The sequence below is a fragment of the Schistocerca gregaria genome, chromosome 3 (genome assembly GCF_023897955.1).
Source record: "Schistocerca gregaria isolate iqSchGreg1 chromosome 3, iqSchGreg1.2, whole genome shotgun sequence".
Lineage (NCBI taxonomy): Eukaryota > Metazoa > Arthropoda > Insecta > Orthoptera > Acrididae > Schistocerca > Schistocerca gregaria.
In genome coordinates this window covers 716,084,824-716,101,676 of record NC_064922.1, presented here as the reverse complement: position 1 = coordinate 716,101,676, position 16,853 = coordinate 716,084,824, and the positions used below count along the sequence as shown (strand labels likewise).

The 16,853-nt window shown below is 45.1% G+C and overlaps 1 protein-coding gene across 5 annotated transcripts in view; it reads left to right on the top strand.

Moving 5' to 3' along the window:
* Window positions 1-16,853, top strand: part of LOC126355043 (myb-related transcription factor, partner of profilin-like) — a 136,293-nt gene that overhangs the window by 91,849 nt on the left and 27,591 nt on the right. For 2 of the 5 annotated variants that reach the window (XR_007565435.1, XM_050005195.1), the window contains exon 3: window positions 8,553-9,037. Coding sequence is in view for 3 of the 5 variants with exons in the window: in XM_050005195.1 (XP_049861152.1) it covers window positions 8,553-9,037 (485 nt within the window). In the remaining 2 variants the exon portion in view is untranslated. Of the gene's footprint in view, window positions 1-8,525; window positions 9,038-16,853 lie in introns of all 5 variants that reach the window. The other 3 variants (XR_007565434.1, XM_050005194.1, XM_050005196.1) reach the window with 2 other exon arrangements.

Genomic DNA, 16,853 nt, shown 5'->3' with positions numbered 1-16,853 from the left:
TCTGATGACGTGTTAGTTCGCCGATCACGTGTAAGTTGGGCCATGCAGTATTTTTCGAACTAAACTAAGAAATCTCCCCGAACAGGCCATGAAGGCCCAGCGACACCGACAGGCCGCCGTGTCATCCTCAGCTCATAGGCGTCACTGGATGCGGGTTGGAGGATCTTTTGCTCAGCACACCGCTCTCCCGACCATATGTCCGTTTCCGGGAACAGAGCGGCTATTTCTCAATCAAGTAGAGCCTCAGTTTGTCTCACAAGGTCTGAGTGCAACCTGCATGTCAGCAGCACTCGACCGACCGGATGGTCACCCACCCAAATGATAGCCCAGCCCGACAGAGCTGACCGGAACCGGTGTTAACATTGCGGCAAAGCCGTTGGCAGTATCTTTCAGAGATAACGCGCAATGTGTTTTACTGTTACTATGTGATGGCTTAATGCTAAATATTGAGTGGATTCCTAGATTCGTATAGAAACATTCCATGAATCAGACACCCATAGCAATTTTGACGAGCATATGAATAATAAATGGAATTGATAGTGCCACAAGCAATACCTATTATGATGAACACATTTGTTCACAACCAGTGCCGACATTATATTTACTGTAAAATGATAAATGGCCACAACGCTAACGTAATAAATGGTTTAAATGGCTCTGAGCACTACGGGAGCCGGCTTCGGTGGTCTCGCGGTTCTAGGAGCGCAGTCCGGAACCGCGCGACAGCTACGGTCGCAGTTTCGAATCCTGCCTCGGGCATGGATGTGTGTGCTGTCCTTAGGTTAGTTAAGTTTAAGTAGTTCTAAGTTCTAGGGGACTAATGACCACAGCAGTTGAGTCCCATAGTGCTCAGAGCCATTTTTAGCACTACGGGACTCAACATCTGAAGTCATCAGTCCCCTAGACTTAGAACTACTTAAACCTAAGAACATCACACACATCCATGCCCAAGGCAGGATTCGAACCTGCGACCATAGCAGCAGCGCGGTTCCGGAATGGAGCGCCTAGAAACGCTCGGCCACCGCGGCCGGCCCTACGTAATAAAAAGTGCCAGGTACACATTACACAAGACGTCACTTTTTAGCTCATATACCTATCTTTCTTGTGTTCTCTTACGGCACCCTTTGTTTCACAATTATAGTATGTAGGTTACTAGTGCGATCTCTTATCAGTTTGGTCGAAACTGGTTGTGAATAAATTGATAATGCGCATATCTGATGACACCAGTTCTGCGGTGAAATGTGATATCATTATAGACAAACACAAGACCCCGCAAGCCTCTCTTATGCTGGAGAGTAATTACCTCGTTAACTGTAGACATACTAGCTCAGCTTACCTGGATAATCAAAGGAAACAACAGCGAGCTGGAAGTTAAAGTAAACACATCGGTACCTCTAATCGCATACCGTTTCAGTAGTATTTAATGAAATCCTTCTTCGTCGCGTAGGTCCTTTACGTTGTTTTTTGTTGCATTCAATAAATCACATTTTCCATCAGTTTTGATCAATGAGTATCAAACGATATCACAGTATGAATACAATGGAAACCATACAACAAATCATTTGCATGTCAACTGCTTCACGGTATGATTTACCATTGAATACATGTTACTACTATTGCTGACTGCTGCCATGTTAAAAATTTTTTTAATCGCAGTATGGCAAATAAGAATGCCTGCTGGCAATTTTGCGGAAGATTTAATGCCAAAGAGCTAACACTAGATTATTCTGGAAGAAGTTGCCACCGTTGGTTTGAGTGATCTGAAAGCGTACGGTCATCATCAAATGCTTTACGAAGCTTTCCGCTAACGCAGTCGTTCTACGATCATTTAAAAGAATTTAACTCAGTATAGGACCTACAGAAACCACACCGTGTACCACACCAGCATACAAAGCAGTTTAGCATCTGTCTAAACGAAATCATCCGTTTCTGCGTCGCATTGTTCCCAACGATCGATGCACGAGAGAAGAAAAAGTAGCACATCATGTGTCTGGGGGGCAAAGAAGTTTGTAACAATTGCTGTGACCTTTGCGCGTTGCGTTGTCGCCAAAACTCTGCGTAAAACACACATTCGTCATCTTCGAAAAACGAAGTCGGGCACTGGCAGAAAATCGAAGTGTAACACTAGCAAACATGCACGACGGAACGATCTTTAAGCTTCGGCCCCCTCGTGGCAATACAATGGTTGGAAAATTCAAAAGCGGTGAACGTCGCTAGACCAGCAACAGATTATTTATAATGTGGAAAAAGATGAAAATCTATTACTACAGAATTTGATGAACAAGCTCTGTGGCCCGCAAAAAGGTTATTTCAGATTCCTCTGTTTTTCATTATCAAAGCGATTTTATGAAGAACTACAATGCCTGTGTCTGATTTTTGTTTTGACATTTGGGACTTTTCCCGCGTAACTTTTTTCCTGCAGTTGATCCAGGAAACGTTGGTAGTACTCATCAGTTATTGTTCAACTCTTGGCAAGCTTCCCGACGAAAACTCATTTTTGTACCATAATGCACAGTCTTCTTGCAGCACAAATCGGCTTCTCCATTTTAGGTGCAGAACTACGGCTACCGGGTTTCGGCTGCTGCGGCCACTGTTTCTAATGCTTCGTCGGAGAAAATTGAAGCGGCACGAATTGCTGTACAGAGAAGTCCCGGGAAATCGTGTAGAAAGGCAGCAGTGCAACTGGGAATATCCAGACGCTCCGTTGGACGCATTCTTAAAAGTGACCTCCATATGTACCCAAACAAGATGACCTGTTCACAGAAGCTCACTGAAGAAGATAAGCAGCAGAGACTACCGTTTGTTCAGTGGGCAGAGGACAGGGAGGAATCTCTCAACGTTTGGTTTTCAGACGAGGTGCATTTTCATTTAGACGGTATGGTGAACAAACAAAATGTACGCTTTGGGGCCACTGAAAACCCACAAGTCCTTCATGTACAACATTATGCTCCGAGGATTACAGCGTGGGCAGCAATTTCCAGTCTCGTAGTTATTGGGCCGTTTTTCTTTGACGAAACTGTGAACAGCGAGCGTTATTTGAGCGTGCTTGAGCATCCCACAGCTTCTTGCTACTGCCTTGCCCTTCGACACGCAGTGGTTCATGCAAGATGGAGCAAAGCCACATACTGCAAACACTGTGTTGGAGTTTTTACACGAGCATTTCGACATGTGGATCATTTCGCTCAGGTTTCCAAGTTTCAGTGACGGACAAAATTGGCCCCCCAATAGCCCAGACCCCATCCATGTGACTTTTTTCTTTGGGGGTACCTAAAGGAAAAAAAATTCCCGAAACGTCCAAGTGATTTAATGTAACACAGAAGACTTATTCTTCAGTCTTCCAGTGAAATTACGGAAGACATGTGCCGTAGGGTAATCATAACTTCAGTGTTCGTTTGAAGGAAGTTAGGAAACGAAATGGTGGACATATTGAGCACGTGATGAGTTAGAATAAATCTCCATGGACGGCTCTTCATTGTAGTGTATGTTCCTTTCAGATAGTATTGACAATAAAGTTTATATTCAAAAACAAAATGGTAACACATTTCGTGCGCCACCCTTTAAATACAGTTTTCCGAAATTCCTTTATGAAAGAAAACGAAGTAAATATTTCAGAACAACTGCCAACATGAGTAACTTACAAGTAGATGACCTCGATGGAGCAAAGCAGCTTAAACCACTTAATAAATGCAAGGCCTCCGTCCTGATTGTATAGCAGTCAGGTTTCTCTGTCTATGCTGGTACAATAGCTCCACATTTAGCAATCATTTACAACCGACCGTTCGTTGAAACAGCCATACCTAAATAGAAGAAAGTTGCAAACGTCACACTAATACCTAAGAAAGGAAATAGTAGTAATCCGCTGAATTACAGACCCATGTCGCTAACGTCAATTTGCAGTACGATTTTGGAACACACACTAATAGCCGAAACATTATGACCACTGCCGGCCGCGACGCTGGATGCCACCTGGTGGCGCTACGGGTTCGTGACGCGGTAACAAAAGTACTTAAACGGAGCAGACACGAAGGCCCCTAAGGGGGATCACTCTAGTGAAGATATCGGCTCCAAATGTGGAAATCCATTGAGATAAGCGACTTTGGCAAAGGGCAAATTATTATTGCGCACAGCCTGTGAACTAGTTCAAATGGTTCAAATGGCTCTGAGCACTATGGGACTTAACATCTATGGTCATCAGTCCCATAGAACTTAGAACTACTTAAACCTAACTAACCTAAGGACATCACACAACACCCAGCCATCACGAGACAGAGAAAATCCCTGACCCCGCCGGGAATCAAACCCGGGAACCCGAGCGTGGGAAGCGAGAACGCTACCGCACGACCACGAGATGCGGGCTGTGAACTAGTATCTAGAAAGCGGGGAAGCTGCTCGAATGTTCACGTGCTACTGTCGTGAGCAGCTATGGAGAGAGTTACGACAACGAAACTACCACTAGGCTCTAAGTGGTAGGAAGTCGACGGCTCTTCACGCAACGTTGGGTTCGGAGGCTTGTCTGCTCTGTAAAGTAGGATGGATGGTGATATGCGTCATCTCTGCCGAAAGAGCGCAATGTTGGTGCACGCCCAAGTGTTTCGGAACACTCCGTACATTGTTTAACATGGTGCTCCACAGCGGACCACCCCATAGTGTTCACATGTTGACCCAATGACATCACCAGTTGCCATTGCAGTGGGCACAGGACCGTCGGGATTCAACCGTCGTTGAATGGAAACGTGTCAGCTCTTCGGTGAATCACAATTTTGCTACATTAGTTGGATGGTCATCTCCGCTAATGCCATCACAGACGTGAGCGGCCGCTCGAAACGTACAGCGCGCCACGGACGCAGGCTGGTGAGAGCAGTATTATTATATGAGAGACATTCTCCTCCGCTTGCGTGGCACCTATGGTAATAAGTAAGACACGCTGACAGTTGCAAACCAACGACATCCCATCCTGCTTGATGTCTTCCCCGACGGCGATGTCATCTTTCAGCAGTATGATTATCCTTGTCTCGAAGCTAGAACCGTGCTACAGAAGTTTGAAGAGCTTTATACTGAACTCACGCTGACGTCTCGGCAATCAAAATCCCCTGATGTAAATCCTATGGAATCGATCTGAGTCGCTATTGGGCGCCATCAACGCATACGCAATCAGCGGACCGTTATTGACGCAAATTACATGACCTATGCGTAGACATCGAACACCACATGCCTCCACAAATCTACCAACAGACTGTCGGATCCCTGATACGCAGAATCAGCGATGTATTTCGTTCCGAAGGCGTACAAACGAGGTTTTAAGCAGGTGGTCATAATGTTTCGATTCATCAGTGTATATGTGTTCGAACATTTTGAATTATATCGAAGTAAACGATTTATAGACAGTCTACACGAATTCAGGAAATGTCGGTCTTGTCGAACACGATTATCTCTTCGTTCTCACAAAGTAATTAGTGCTGATGATAGCAGATGTCAGATTGACTCTAAATTTTTAGATTTGCATTAGACCTTTAACATTGTACCTCACAAGCGACGTCTAATCAAATTGCGTACCTATGGACCGTCTTCTCAGTTCTCCAACTGGATTGCTGATTTCCTGTCAGAAGGGTCACACTTCGTACCAACTGACGGAAAGGCATCGATTAAAACAGAGTAATGTCTGGCTTTTCCTAAGGAAGTGTTATAGGCCCTGTGCTGTTCCCCATCTACATAAACAATTTAGGAGTCAATTTGAGCTGCTTTCTTAGATTATTTGGTGATGATGCTGTCATTTACCATCTTCAAAGTCGTCAAACAAAAACAGATTGATAAACGATTGATACAAGATATATGTATGGTGCGAAAAGTGATAATTGACTATAAATAATGAAAAATGTGAAGTCATCCACATGATTACCAAAAGGAATCCGCTTGGTTTCGATTTCACAATAACGAACAGAAATCAAAAGCCAGCCCTTTGACTAAATACTTAGAGACTACAACTACGGAGAGCTTAATTGGAACAATTGCATAGATAACGTTGTGGAGAAGCAAACGACTACTTTTTATTGACAGAAAACAGAGAAAATGCAGTAAGTCTACTAAAGAAACTGCCTACACTACGCTTGTACACTCTCTTCTGGAATTTTGCTGTGCGATGAGGGATCCACATTAGATAGGAGCAACGGAGGGCATCGGAAAAGTACAAGGAAGGGTAGCTTGTTTTTTACTATCGCGAAATAGGTGAAAGAGACCCACGGATATGAAACACGAATTGGGATGGAAATCATTAAAACAAACGCGTTTTTCCGTTGCGGTAGGTGCATCTCATGAAATTTCCAACACCAGCCTCCTTTATGAGATTGCGAAAATATTTTGTTGGTGCTCACCAACATAGGGTGGAAAGATTGTCATAATAAAATAAAAGAAATCAGAACTCTTCGGAAAGATGTAAGCCCTCATTTTTCCCGCACACTGTTATAGAGCAGAAGGATAGAGAAATACCTTGAATCTCGTTGGATGAACCCTCTACGAGGCACCAAATTGCGAATTGTAGAATAATCATGTAAACACAGATGTAGATGTAGTTGTAGAGGAAGCGATGAACTCACCGGTGTACTCAAGCAGAACAGGGTTGCCAGATCTCTCGCCGTGTTGTCAGTCTGATTACTTTTCTCATGCGCCTCGTATGACATTTGTAACCGACTGCACTGCTAACTACAGGGTGATTACAAATGATCCATCGGGTTTTGGATGAATATGTTTAAAAACGTATTTCATGCAAAATAGTCATGTATACATTGTATGAAAAAGTACATTTTCAAGTTTCTTACACATCATTACAAATTATTTATGTGCTCTCCTCGTGTTACACGATACACCTGTATGCGGTAGTGAAACTCAGCCCATAGACTCACCCCATGCACGTCGGAACATGTCCAGGACAATGCTTGCCAGCGCAGCAGTAATGTGATTCTGGAGTTCAACCTATGTTGTCGGAGAAGACGCTGTCTTTACACATCCCCAAGGGAAAAAAATGACAAATTGTAATGTCGGCAGATCCTGGCGGCCACCTGAAGAGGAGATGGAGAAGATCCAAATAATAGCGACGTGTTTGGTCACAGGGTTGCTAGGTAAGCGTGACAGCGTTACGGAGATGTTTAGCAAACTCAAGTGGCAGACTCTGCAAGAGGCGCTCTGCATCGCGGTGTAGCTTGCTATCCAGGTTCCGACAGGGTGCGTTTCTGGATGAGGTATCGAATATATTGCTTCCCCCTAGTCATACCTCGCGAGGAGATCACGAATGTAAAATTAGAGAGATCGAGCGCGCACGGAGGCTTTCCGGCAGTCGTTCTTATCGCGAACCCTACGCGCCTGGAACAGTAAAGGGAGGTAATGACAGTGGCACGTAAAATGCCCTCAGACACACACCGTTGGGTGGCTTGCGGAGTATAAATGTAGATGTAGATGTAGAAGAGTGCCAAATCATCCTGGGCACATCGCCCATTCCACCTCTTTGGAAGTTCCTTGTTCAGATGGCGACCCACTCGTCTGTGCCAATGCGGTGGAACTCGGTTTTGTAGGATTATGAAGCGTGGGTTATCAGCTGTGAGTCTCAGAAACAGTGTGTAGGTACGTCATACCGGTCGCAGTTTTCCCAGGGATGAAATTGGGCCCATAAACGTTGCTACATGACACAGCACAGAAGACATTCGCCTTTGGGGAATCTCTTTCAGTCTCAACTGTAACACTGGGATTCTCCGTGCCCCATAGGTGGTCGTTGAAACGTTTCACTTTGCCGTTTAGGTGGAACGTCACCTAATCACTGAATACGGGATGGCGGGGAAAATCGTTATCTTCCATTTGCTCCTGGACACGTTCGCAAAATTCGCGTCTGATGGTGGGCGACTTGCGGATTTCTATGGGCTATGAAGTACCACATCTCGGACGCTCTGCCGCGCAGGATTAGCCGAACAGTCTAAGGCGCTACAGTAATGGACTGTGCGGCTGGTCCCGGCGGAGGTTCGAGTCCTCCTCAGGCATGAGTGTGTGTGTTTGTCCTTAGGATAATTTAGCTTAAGTAGTGTGTAAGCTTAGGGACTGGTGACCTTAGCAGTTAAGTCCCATAACATTTCACACACATTTGAACATTCGGACGCTCTCCACTGTTTCCTCCACGGCAAGTGGTCGCCGGAACTATTTCCTGTACAGAGGCAGTCTGTGTCCTTGAACTGTCAAGACCACAGCAGAATGCTTTGGTGCGATGATGGCTGTGTGTTGTACTGTCTTCAGAACGTACGCTGCATGGTAGTGACGTATTCTGTTTTCTCATCAACAAACGAAGTGCTTTCTGTCGATTTTGTCCCCCTGTCGCCTGGTGAGTCAAAATGGAGCCTGCAGTAACATAAACAAAATTTTAAAGTATGTTATTTTGATTGGTTATTATACAAATGAGTGGGCATTATTTGCTTGAAGCCCTAAAACATGCAAACCATATGAACCTTTTGTAATCACCCTGTATTCACTGTGTTGCTGTCAACGTGCAGTGGTGCCTTTCGTCATCGCCCGAACAGGAGGTGGTAGACGAAGACTCGCGCGCCGACTCGTGCTGGGCGACCTCCACGGCGGAATGCGGGAACTCCAGCAGGGACCCGGACGACGTGGAGATCGTGATCGAGCAGGCGCCGTGCGTCAAGCAGCAGGTGAAGAACCCGTTCGACGAGGACGAGAGCGAGTGCGAGGACGACGAAAGCTGCGGCAGCCAGCCGCCGACGCCGACGCCGACGCCGCAGGTAGCGCTGACGATGCCGCCGGCCACGCCGCCCCCGGCGCCCCGCCAGGCGACGCCGACGCCGCCCCCGCAAAAGAAGCCGCGCCACGTGCCCAAGCCGCCGCCGCCGCAGCCGCTTCTCCCGACTCCGTCGACGTCCGGCACCTGCCCCCGGCAGACGCCGCAGGCCCCAGCAGAGCAGCAGCCGCGGGTCAGCCAGAGCCAGCAGCAGCCGCCTCCGGCGCCCCCGCCGCCGAGGCAGGCCGACCCGCCGCGGCCATTGCCGGGGTAAGCACCCTGCGCCGGGGTCGCAGTCCAAAGTCGCGACGCTAAGTAATACTAAACACGCTGGCTCTCCTCCTTCACCTATCGCATTGTTTATTACGGATACTCTAGTTCAAGATTTAATTACAAGCCAGCCAAAAGGCCTCTCGCAAAATAACTTATCGCAAATATTTTTTTGTTTAGTTCTGCGTTAGGCTATATGGAGCAATTTGGTTTTAAGGTTCAATGTATTTTTTTTTATTTTAGATTATAATAAGTACTGTCTGGTATCCGGCATTTTCGATAAAAACTGCTCGCTTTAAAGCTGTTAAGCTTGAAATGGGTTTGTCCAATGTTAATGACATTTTAGTAGGTTACAAGCACGTAGTGGAAATCTCAAATTACAGTTCAATCACCCAAACAGAAAGTCTTAAGATTTTTCTAAAGTAACTTTATCTCATCTGAGGATAAACATTTAATAATCCACTGGCCATTAAAATTACTTCACCACGAAGATGCCGTCCTACAGACGCGAAATTTCATCGACGGGAAGAAGATGCTGTGATATGCAAATGATTAAGCTTTTCAGAGCATTCACACAAAGTTGGCACCGGTGGCGACACCTACAACGTGCTGACGTGAGGAAAGTTTCCAAGCGATTTCTCATACACAAACAGCACTGACCGGCGTTGACTGGTGAAACGTTGTTGTGATGCCTCGCGTAAGGAGGAGGAATGGGTACCATCACGTTTTCGACTTCGATAAAGGTCGGATTGTAGCCTATCGCGATTGCGGTTTATCCTATCACGACATTGCTGCTCGCGTTGGTCGAAATCCAATGACTGATAGCAGAGTATGGAATCGGTGGGTTCAGAAGGGTAATATGTAACGCCGTGCTGGATCCCAACGGCCTCGTATCACTAGCAGTCGAGATGACAGGCATCTTATCCGCTTGGCTGTAACGGATCGTGCAGCCACGTCTCGATCCCTGAGTCAACAGAGGGGGACGTTTGCAAGACAACAACCATCTGCGCGAACAGTCCGACGACGTTAGCAGCAGCATGGACTGTCAGCCCCACTCATACGGTTATAGTTGGTGGGGACTTCAACCTACCCTCGGTATGTTGGCAAAAATACTTGTTCAAAACCGGTGGTAGGCAGAAAACGTCTTCCTAGATTGTCCTAAATGCTTTCTCCGAAAATTATTTCGAGCAGTTAGTCCACGAACCCACGAGAATTGTAAATGGTTGCGAAAACTCACTTGACCTCTTAGCCACAAACAATCCAGAGCTGATAGAGAGCATCATGCCTGATACGGGGATTAGTGATCACAAGGTCGTTGTAGCTAGGTTCAATACAGTTTCTTCCAAATCCATCAGAAACAAACGCAAAATAATTTTATTTAAAAAAGCGGATAAAGTGTCACTAGAAGCCTTCCTAAAAGACAATTTCCATTCCTTCCGAACTGACTATGCGAATGTAGACGAGATGTGGCTCAAATTCAAAGATATAGTAGCAACAGCAATTGAGAGATTCATACCTCATAAATTGGTAAGAGATGGAACGGATCCCCCGTGGTACACAAAAAAGGTCCGAACGCTGTTGCAGAGGCAACGGAAAAAGCATGCGAAGTTCAGAAGAACGCAAAATCCCGAAGATGGGCTAAAATTTACAGACGCGCGAAATTTGGCACGTACTTCGATGCGAGATGCCTTTAATAGGTTCCACAACGAAACATTGTCTCGAAATTTGGTAGAAAATCGGAAGAAATTATGGTCGTATGTAAAGTACACAAGCGGCAAGACGCAGTCAATACCTTCGCTGCGCAGTGCCGATGGTACTGTTACCGACGACTGTGCCGCTAAAGCGGAGTTATTGAACGCAGTTTTCCGAAATTCCTTCACCAGGGAAGACGAATGGAATATTCCAGAATTTGAAACACGAACATCTGCTAGCATGAGTTTGTTAGAAGTAGATACCTTAAGGGTTGCGAAGCAACTCAAATCGCTTCATACGGGCAAGTCTTCAGGTCCAGATTGTATACCGATTAGGTTCCTTTCAGATTACTCTGATACTATAGCTCCCTACTTAGCACTCATATACAACCGCTCGCTCACCGGTAGATCTGTACCTACAGATTGGAAAACTGCGCAGGTCGCACCAGTGTTCAAGAAGGGTTGTAGGAGTAATCCATTTAACTACAGACTTATATCATTGACGTCGGTTTGCAGTAGGGTTTTGGAGCATATACTGTGTTCAAACATTATGAATCACCTCGAAGGGAACGATCTGTCGACACGTAATCAGCATGGCTTCAGAAAACATCGCTCTTGTGCAACACAGCTAGCTCTTTATTCGCACGAAGTAATGGCCGCTATCGACAGGGGATCTCAAGTTGATTCCGTATTTCTAGATTTCCGGAAAGCTTTTGACACCGTTCCTCACAAGCGACCTCTAATGAAGCTGCGGGCCTATGGGGTATCGTCTCAGTTGTGCGACTGGATTCGTGATTTCCTGTCAGGAAGGTCGCAGTTCGTAGTAATAGACGGCAAATCATCGAGTAAAACTGAAGTGATATCAGGTGTTCCCCAGGGAAGCGTCCTGGGACCTCTGCTGTTCCTGATCTATATAAATGACCTGGGTGACAATCTGAGCAGTTCTCTTAGATTGTTCGCAGATGGTGCTGCAATTTACCGTCTAGTAAGGTCATCCGAAGACCAGTATAAGTTGCAAAGCGATTTATAAAAGATTGCTGTATGGTGTCAGGTGGCAGTTGACGCTAAATAACGAAAAGTGTGAGATGATCCACATGAGTTCCAAAAGAAATCCGTTGGAATTCTATTACTCGATAAACAGTACAATTCTCAAGGCTGTCAATTCAACTAAGTACCTAGGTGTTAAAATTACGAACAACTTCAGTTGGAAGGACCACATAGATAATATTGTCGGGAAGGCGAGCCAAAGGTTGCGTTTCATTGGCAGGACACTTAGAAGATGCAACAAGTCCACTAAAGAGACAGCGTACACTACACTCGTTCGTCCTCTGTTAGAATATTGCTGCTCGGTGTGGGATCCTTACCAGGTGGGATTGACGGAGGACATCGAAAGGGTGCAAAAAAGGGCAGCTCGTTTTGTATTATCACGTTATAGGCGAGAAAGTGTGGCAGATATGATACACGAGTTTGGATGGAAGTCATTACAGCAAAGACGTTTTTCGTCGCGGCGAGACCTTTTTACGAAATTTCAGTCACCAACTTTCTCTTCCGAATTCGAAAATATTTTGTTGAGCCCAACCTACATAGGTAGGAATGATCATCAAAATAAAATAAGAGATATCAGAGCTCGAACAGTAAGGTTTAGGTGTTGGTTTTTCCCGCTCGCTGTTCGGGAGTGGAATAGTAGAGAGATAGTATGATTGTGGTTCGATGAACCCTCTGCCAAGCACTTAAATGTGAATTGCAGAGTAGTCATGTAGATGTAGACCGTGGCTACGGTTACCCTTGACGCTGCATTACAGACAGGAGCGCCTGCGATGGTGTACTCAACGACGAACCTGGGTGCACCAATGGTAAAACGTCTTTTTTTCTGATGAATCCAGGTTCTCCTTACATCATCATGATGGTCGAAACCGTGTTTGGCGACATTTCGGTGAACGCTCGTTGGAAGCGTGTATTCGTCATCGCTATACTGGCGTATCACCCGGCGTCATGGTATGGGATGCCATTGGTTACACGTCTCGGGTCACCTCTTGTTCGCATTGACGGCACTTTTGAGATGTGTTAAGACCCGTGGCTCTACCCTTCATTCGATTCCTGCGAAACTCTACATTTCAGCAGCATAATGCACAACCGCATGTTGCACGTCCTGGATACAGAAAACGTTCAACTGCTTCCCTGGCGAGCTCATTCTCCAGATCTCTCACCAATTGAAAACGTCTGGTCAATGGTGGCCAAGCAACTGCCTTGTCACAGTACATCAGTCACTACTCGTGAAGAAGTGTGGTATCGTGTTCAAGCTGCATGGGCAGCTGCACCTGTACACGCCATTCAAGCTCTGTTTGCCTCAATGCCCAGGCGTATTAAGGCCGTTATTACGGCCAGAGGTGGTTGTTCTGGGTACTGATTTCTCAGGATCTGTGCACCTAAATTGCGTGAAAATGTAATCACATGTCAGTTTTAGTATAATATATTTGTCCAATGAATACCCGTTTATCATCTGCACTTCTACTTGGTGTAGCAATTTTAATGGCCAGTAGTGTAAAAACCACATTTGTAGATTATTATATCTGTATAGAGCATTCGTAGTTCTTGGGCTCTTCCGTGTCAAAATTAATACAAAATTGACTGACCGTTACGAGTGGCTCACGTCCAGAAGTTGTCAGTACTTGAAAGTAAACAGTAAAACATCGTCCCTTTCACATGCTCTAGCCCCGCAGTGTCCTTGCTATTTAGACCTCGGCCCCCTGTACGACTCAGACGTGAGTCGAACGTGGTTATTCAAACCACCACTGGACTATAACTAGAAGGCTTGCAGTTTTGAACATGGCTGTTACTCAGGAATCTATACTAGTTTCAACATGACCAAACAGCCAACCGGTAGGTACATTGACCTATGTTTCCATACCTACTAGAAGTGTGTTCATCAGAATGAAATGTTGCTAAATCGAATAAAATAGGACATGGAAAAATCAGATATGACAACACATTAACGAAGCCTGTGGGAATTACACTGTGTGTGGGGGCTGGATCGGTCGTCTGTGTCGTTGTTAACGCTATCGTTCAGTCCACTTACCTCGATAGCAATCTTGCCGATGTCTCTTCACTCTGTGGTAGCACATACGTGCTAGGCAGTGTAAAGCAGCGCTGATAAAACCACTGCCTACTACCTACCACACAGAGGCCGTGTAACTCTAGTTGGAAGTCAGTTCCTGAAAGTTCTTGATTAAAAAATCGGGCGTTCGAGATATTCAGTCTGCTTGCAGAAAAGTGTTTAAAATTAGATTAACTCCGTTTTTTATTTATACTGAAACACATGAAATGGCTATCAAGTCCATATTTAATATGGTGAAACGTTATCATTATAAGTTCACTGTCTGTATAGCAAATATTCACTCGAAAAGCAGCCATAATTTTAACAAGTCCGGGCCAACTAGTTTTCACGCTCTACCAGTCACAGACCCACAACCATTCGCGAGCTAAACATTCGATCATTTCAGTGGTCTTCTTCATAAGGAGTACTCGGCAAAATATTCCGTACAAAGCACGAAACACGCCACGGCGAGTTGTTGTTACGACCAGAAAGTTCACACGCCCATATATTTCAAACTATTTAACTCAGAAACACCAAACTTTCATTAAAATGTTCGTAACTCCAGTCGCTTCAGTCACGATATGTTCGAACCGAAATTAGCTCACTATTTCCTCATCTTACAGAGCATTTTTAGGGAGCGATCTTACATCGTGTTATCGGTAGGCCGGCTAGCAAGCGACTCTCTCGAGGTACTCTCCTCTCTGCACACTCCTCTATTCGCACGGGAACAGCTTGGTTCTGATTGGCTGTTGGTCTAAACGACCAATCAGAAATTTCCTTCCTGATCATTCTCGTGGCAAATCTAGCCTTATCCAATCACTAATTTGACGGCGATTAATGTCAGAAAAACATCAACTTCTTGTATTATGTTTAATCAAAATAAGCAAAGTACGAAATATTCTTTAAATGATAAATAAACTTATCCCACCTCTAACTTCCATTCTGGTTGCTGTTATACAAAAGCATACTCACACAGATATACGTCGCCTGAATCGTGGTTACAAAATAAGTTTCCCATGGTTCGTTTGTACAAGGTTTTACGTAAAATGAAACATTAACTTTTTACATATGTCTCACATACACTCAATCAATCATTCTCGCTCACTTTCACAACAAAATACACTCAAATAATAATTTTGACAAATTTTCGTAATACGTAATGCAAAGTGACTAAAGTTTTAAAAAGAAAATTCTGATTAATTGCTTTCTAATGCACTGACAACTTTGTAGTGGCAATTTGAGTGCACACATCCTGAGAAATCAGTACCCAGAACAACCACCTCTGGCCGTAATAACGGCATTCATACGCCTGGGCATTGAGTCAAACAGAGCTTGGATGGCGTGTTCAGGTACAGCTGCCCATGCAGCTTCAACACGATACCACAGTTCATCAAGAGTCGTGACTGGCGTATTGTGACGAGCCAGTTGCTCGGCCACCATTGAGTAGACGTTTTCAATTGGTGAGAGATCTGGAGAATGTGCTGGCCAGGGCAGCAGTCGAACATTTTATGTATCCAGAAAGGCCCGTACAGGACCTGCAACATGCGGTCGTGCATTATACTGCTGAAATGTAGGGTTTCGCAGGGATCGAATGAACGGTAGAGCCACGGGTCGTAACGCGTCTGAAATGTAACGCCCACTGTTCAAAGTGCCGTCAATGCGAACAAGAGGTGACCCGAGACGTGTAACCAATGGCACCCCATACCATGACGCCGGTGATACGCCAGTATAGCGATGACGAATACACGCTTCCAACGAGCGTTCACCGAAATGTCGCCAAACACGGATTCGACCATCATGATGCTGTAAAGAGAACCTGGATTCATCCGAAAAAATGACGTTTTGCCATTCGTGCACCCAGGTTCGTCGTTGAGTACACCATCGAAGGCGCTCCTGTCTGTGATGCAGCGTCAAGGGTAACCGCAGCCATGGTCTCTGAGCTGATAGCCCATGCTGCTGCAAACGTCATCGAACTGTTCGTGCAGATGGTTGTTGTCTTGCGGATAAGATGCCTGTCATCTCGATTGCTAGTGATACGACGCCGTTGGGATCCAGCACAGCGTTCCGTATTACCCTCCTGAACCCAACGATTCCATATTCTGCTAACAGTCATTGGGTCTCGACTAACGCGAGCAGTAATGTCGCGATACGATAAACCGCAATCGCAGTAGGCTACAATCCGACCTTTATCTAAGTCAGAAACGTGATGGTACGCATTTCTCCTCCCTACACGAGGCATCACAACAACATTTCACGAGGCAACGCCCGTCAACTGCTGTTTGTGTATGAGAAATCGGTTGGAACCTTTCCTCATGTCAACGCGTTGTAGCTGTCGTCACCGGCGTCAGCCTTGTGCTAATGCTCTGAAAAGCTAATCATTTGCATATCAGAGCATCTTCTTACTGTCGGTTAATTTTCGTGTCTGTAGCACGTTATCTTCGTGGTGTAGCAATTTTAATGACCAGTAGTGTAGAGGTAATCAGATCGAGAAACCACACCAGTCTTGGGTACTATTTGTGTTTACAACTTTTTCAGTATTTGATAACGACATTCCGATTTTTCATGTAGCAAAACGTTTGACGAACTTTGATGAGGTAATAGATTCTTTCGCAGAAAGGATAGTACGCCATGTAAAGCTGTAGCAAGGTTAGAGAGAAAAAAATGTTAGGAGCTACGAATTGAAGAAATGTGCAATTTCTTGCTTATCTGTTGTCTTTATTGGTTTTATGTATCCTATATTTAATTTTATGTTACACAAAACAGCAAGTTAGTAGCTAATAGGCAATAACGAGTTCAAATTTTCTGAAGAAATCTTGTTCTCCAGATTACATATCATCCCATCCGTTATTAATTGCGAGATATTTTTTGTTTTTAGAAGAAAGAGGGGCAGGCTCTCAAACCGACAAATTGGGGGTAGGAGAGTCACCACAGGACATTTCAATTTCCACTGTCCTGAATATAGTTTGATGGCATCCATTACAAAATACAGTAGACACGTTTCAATTCCACAGATCCAAATGGTGACGTGCGG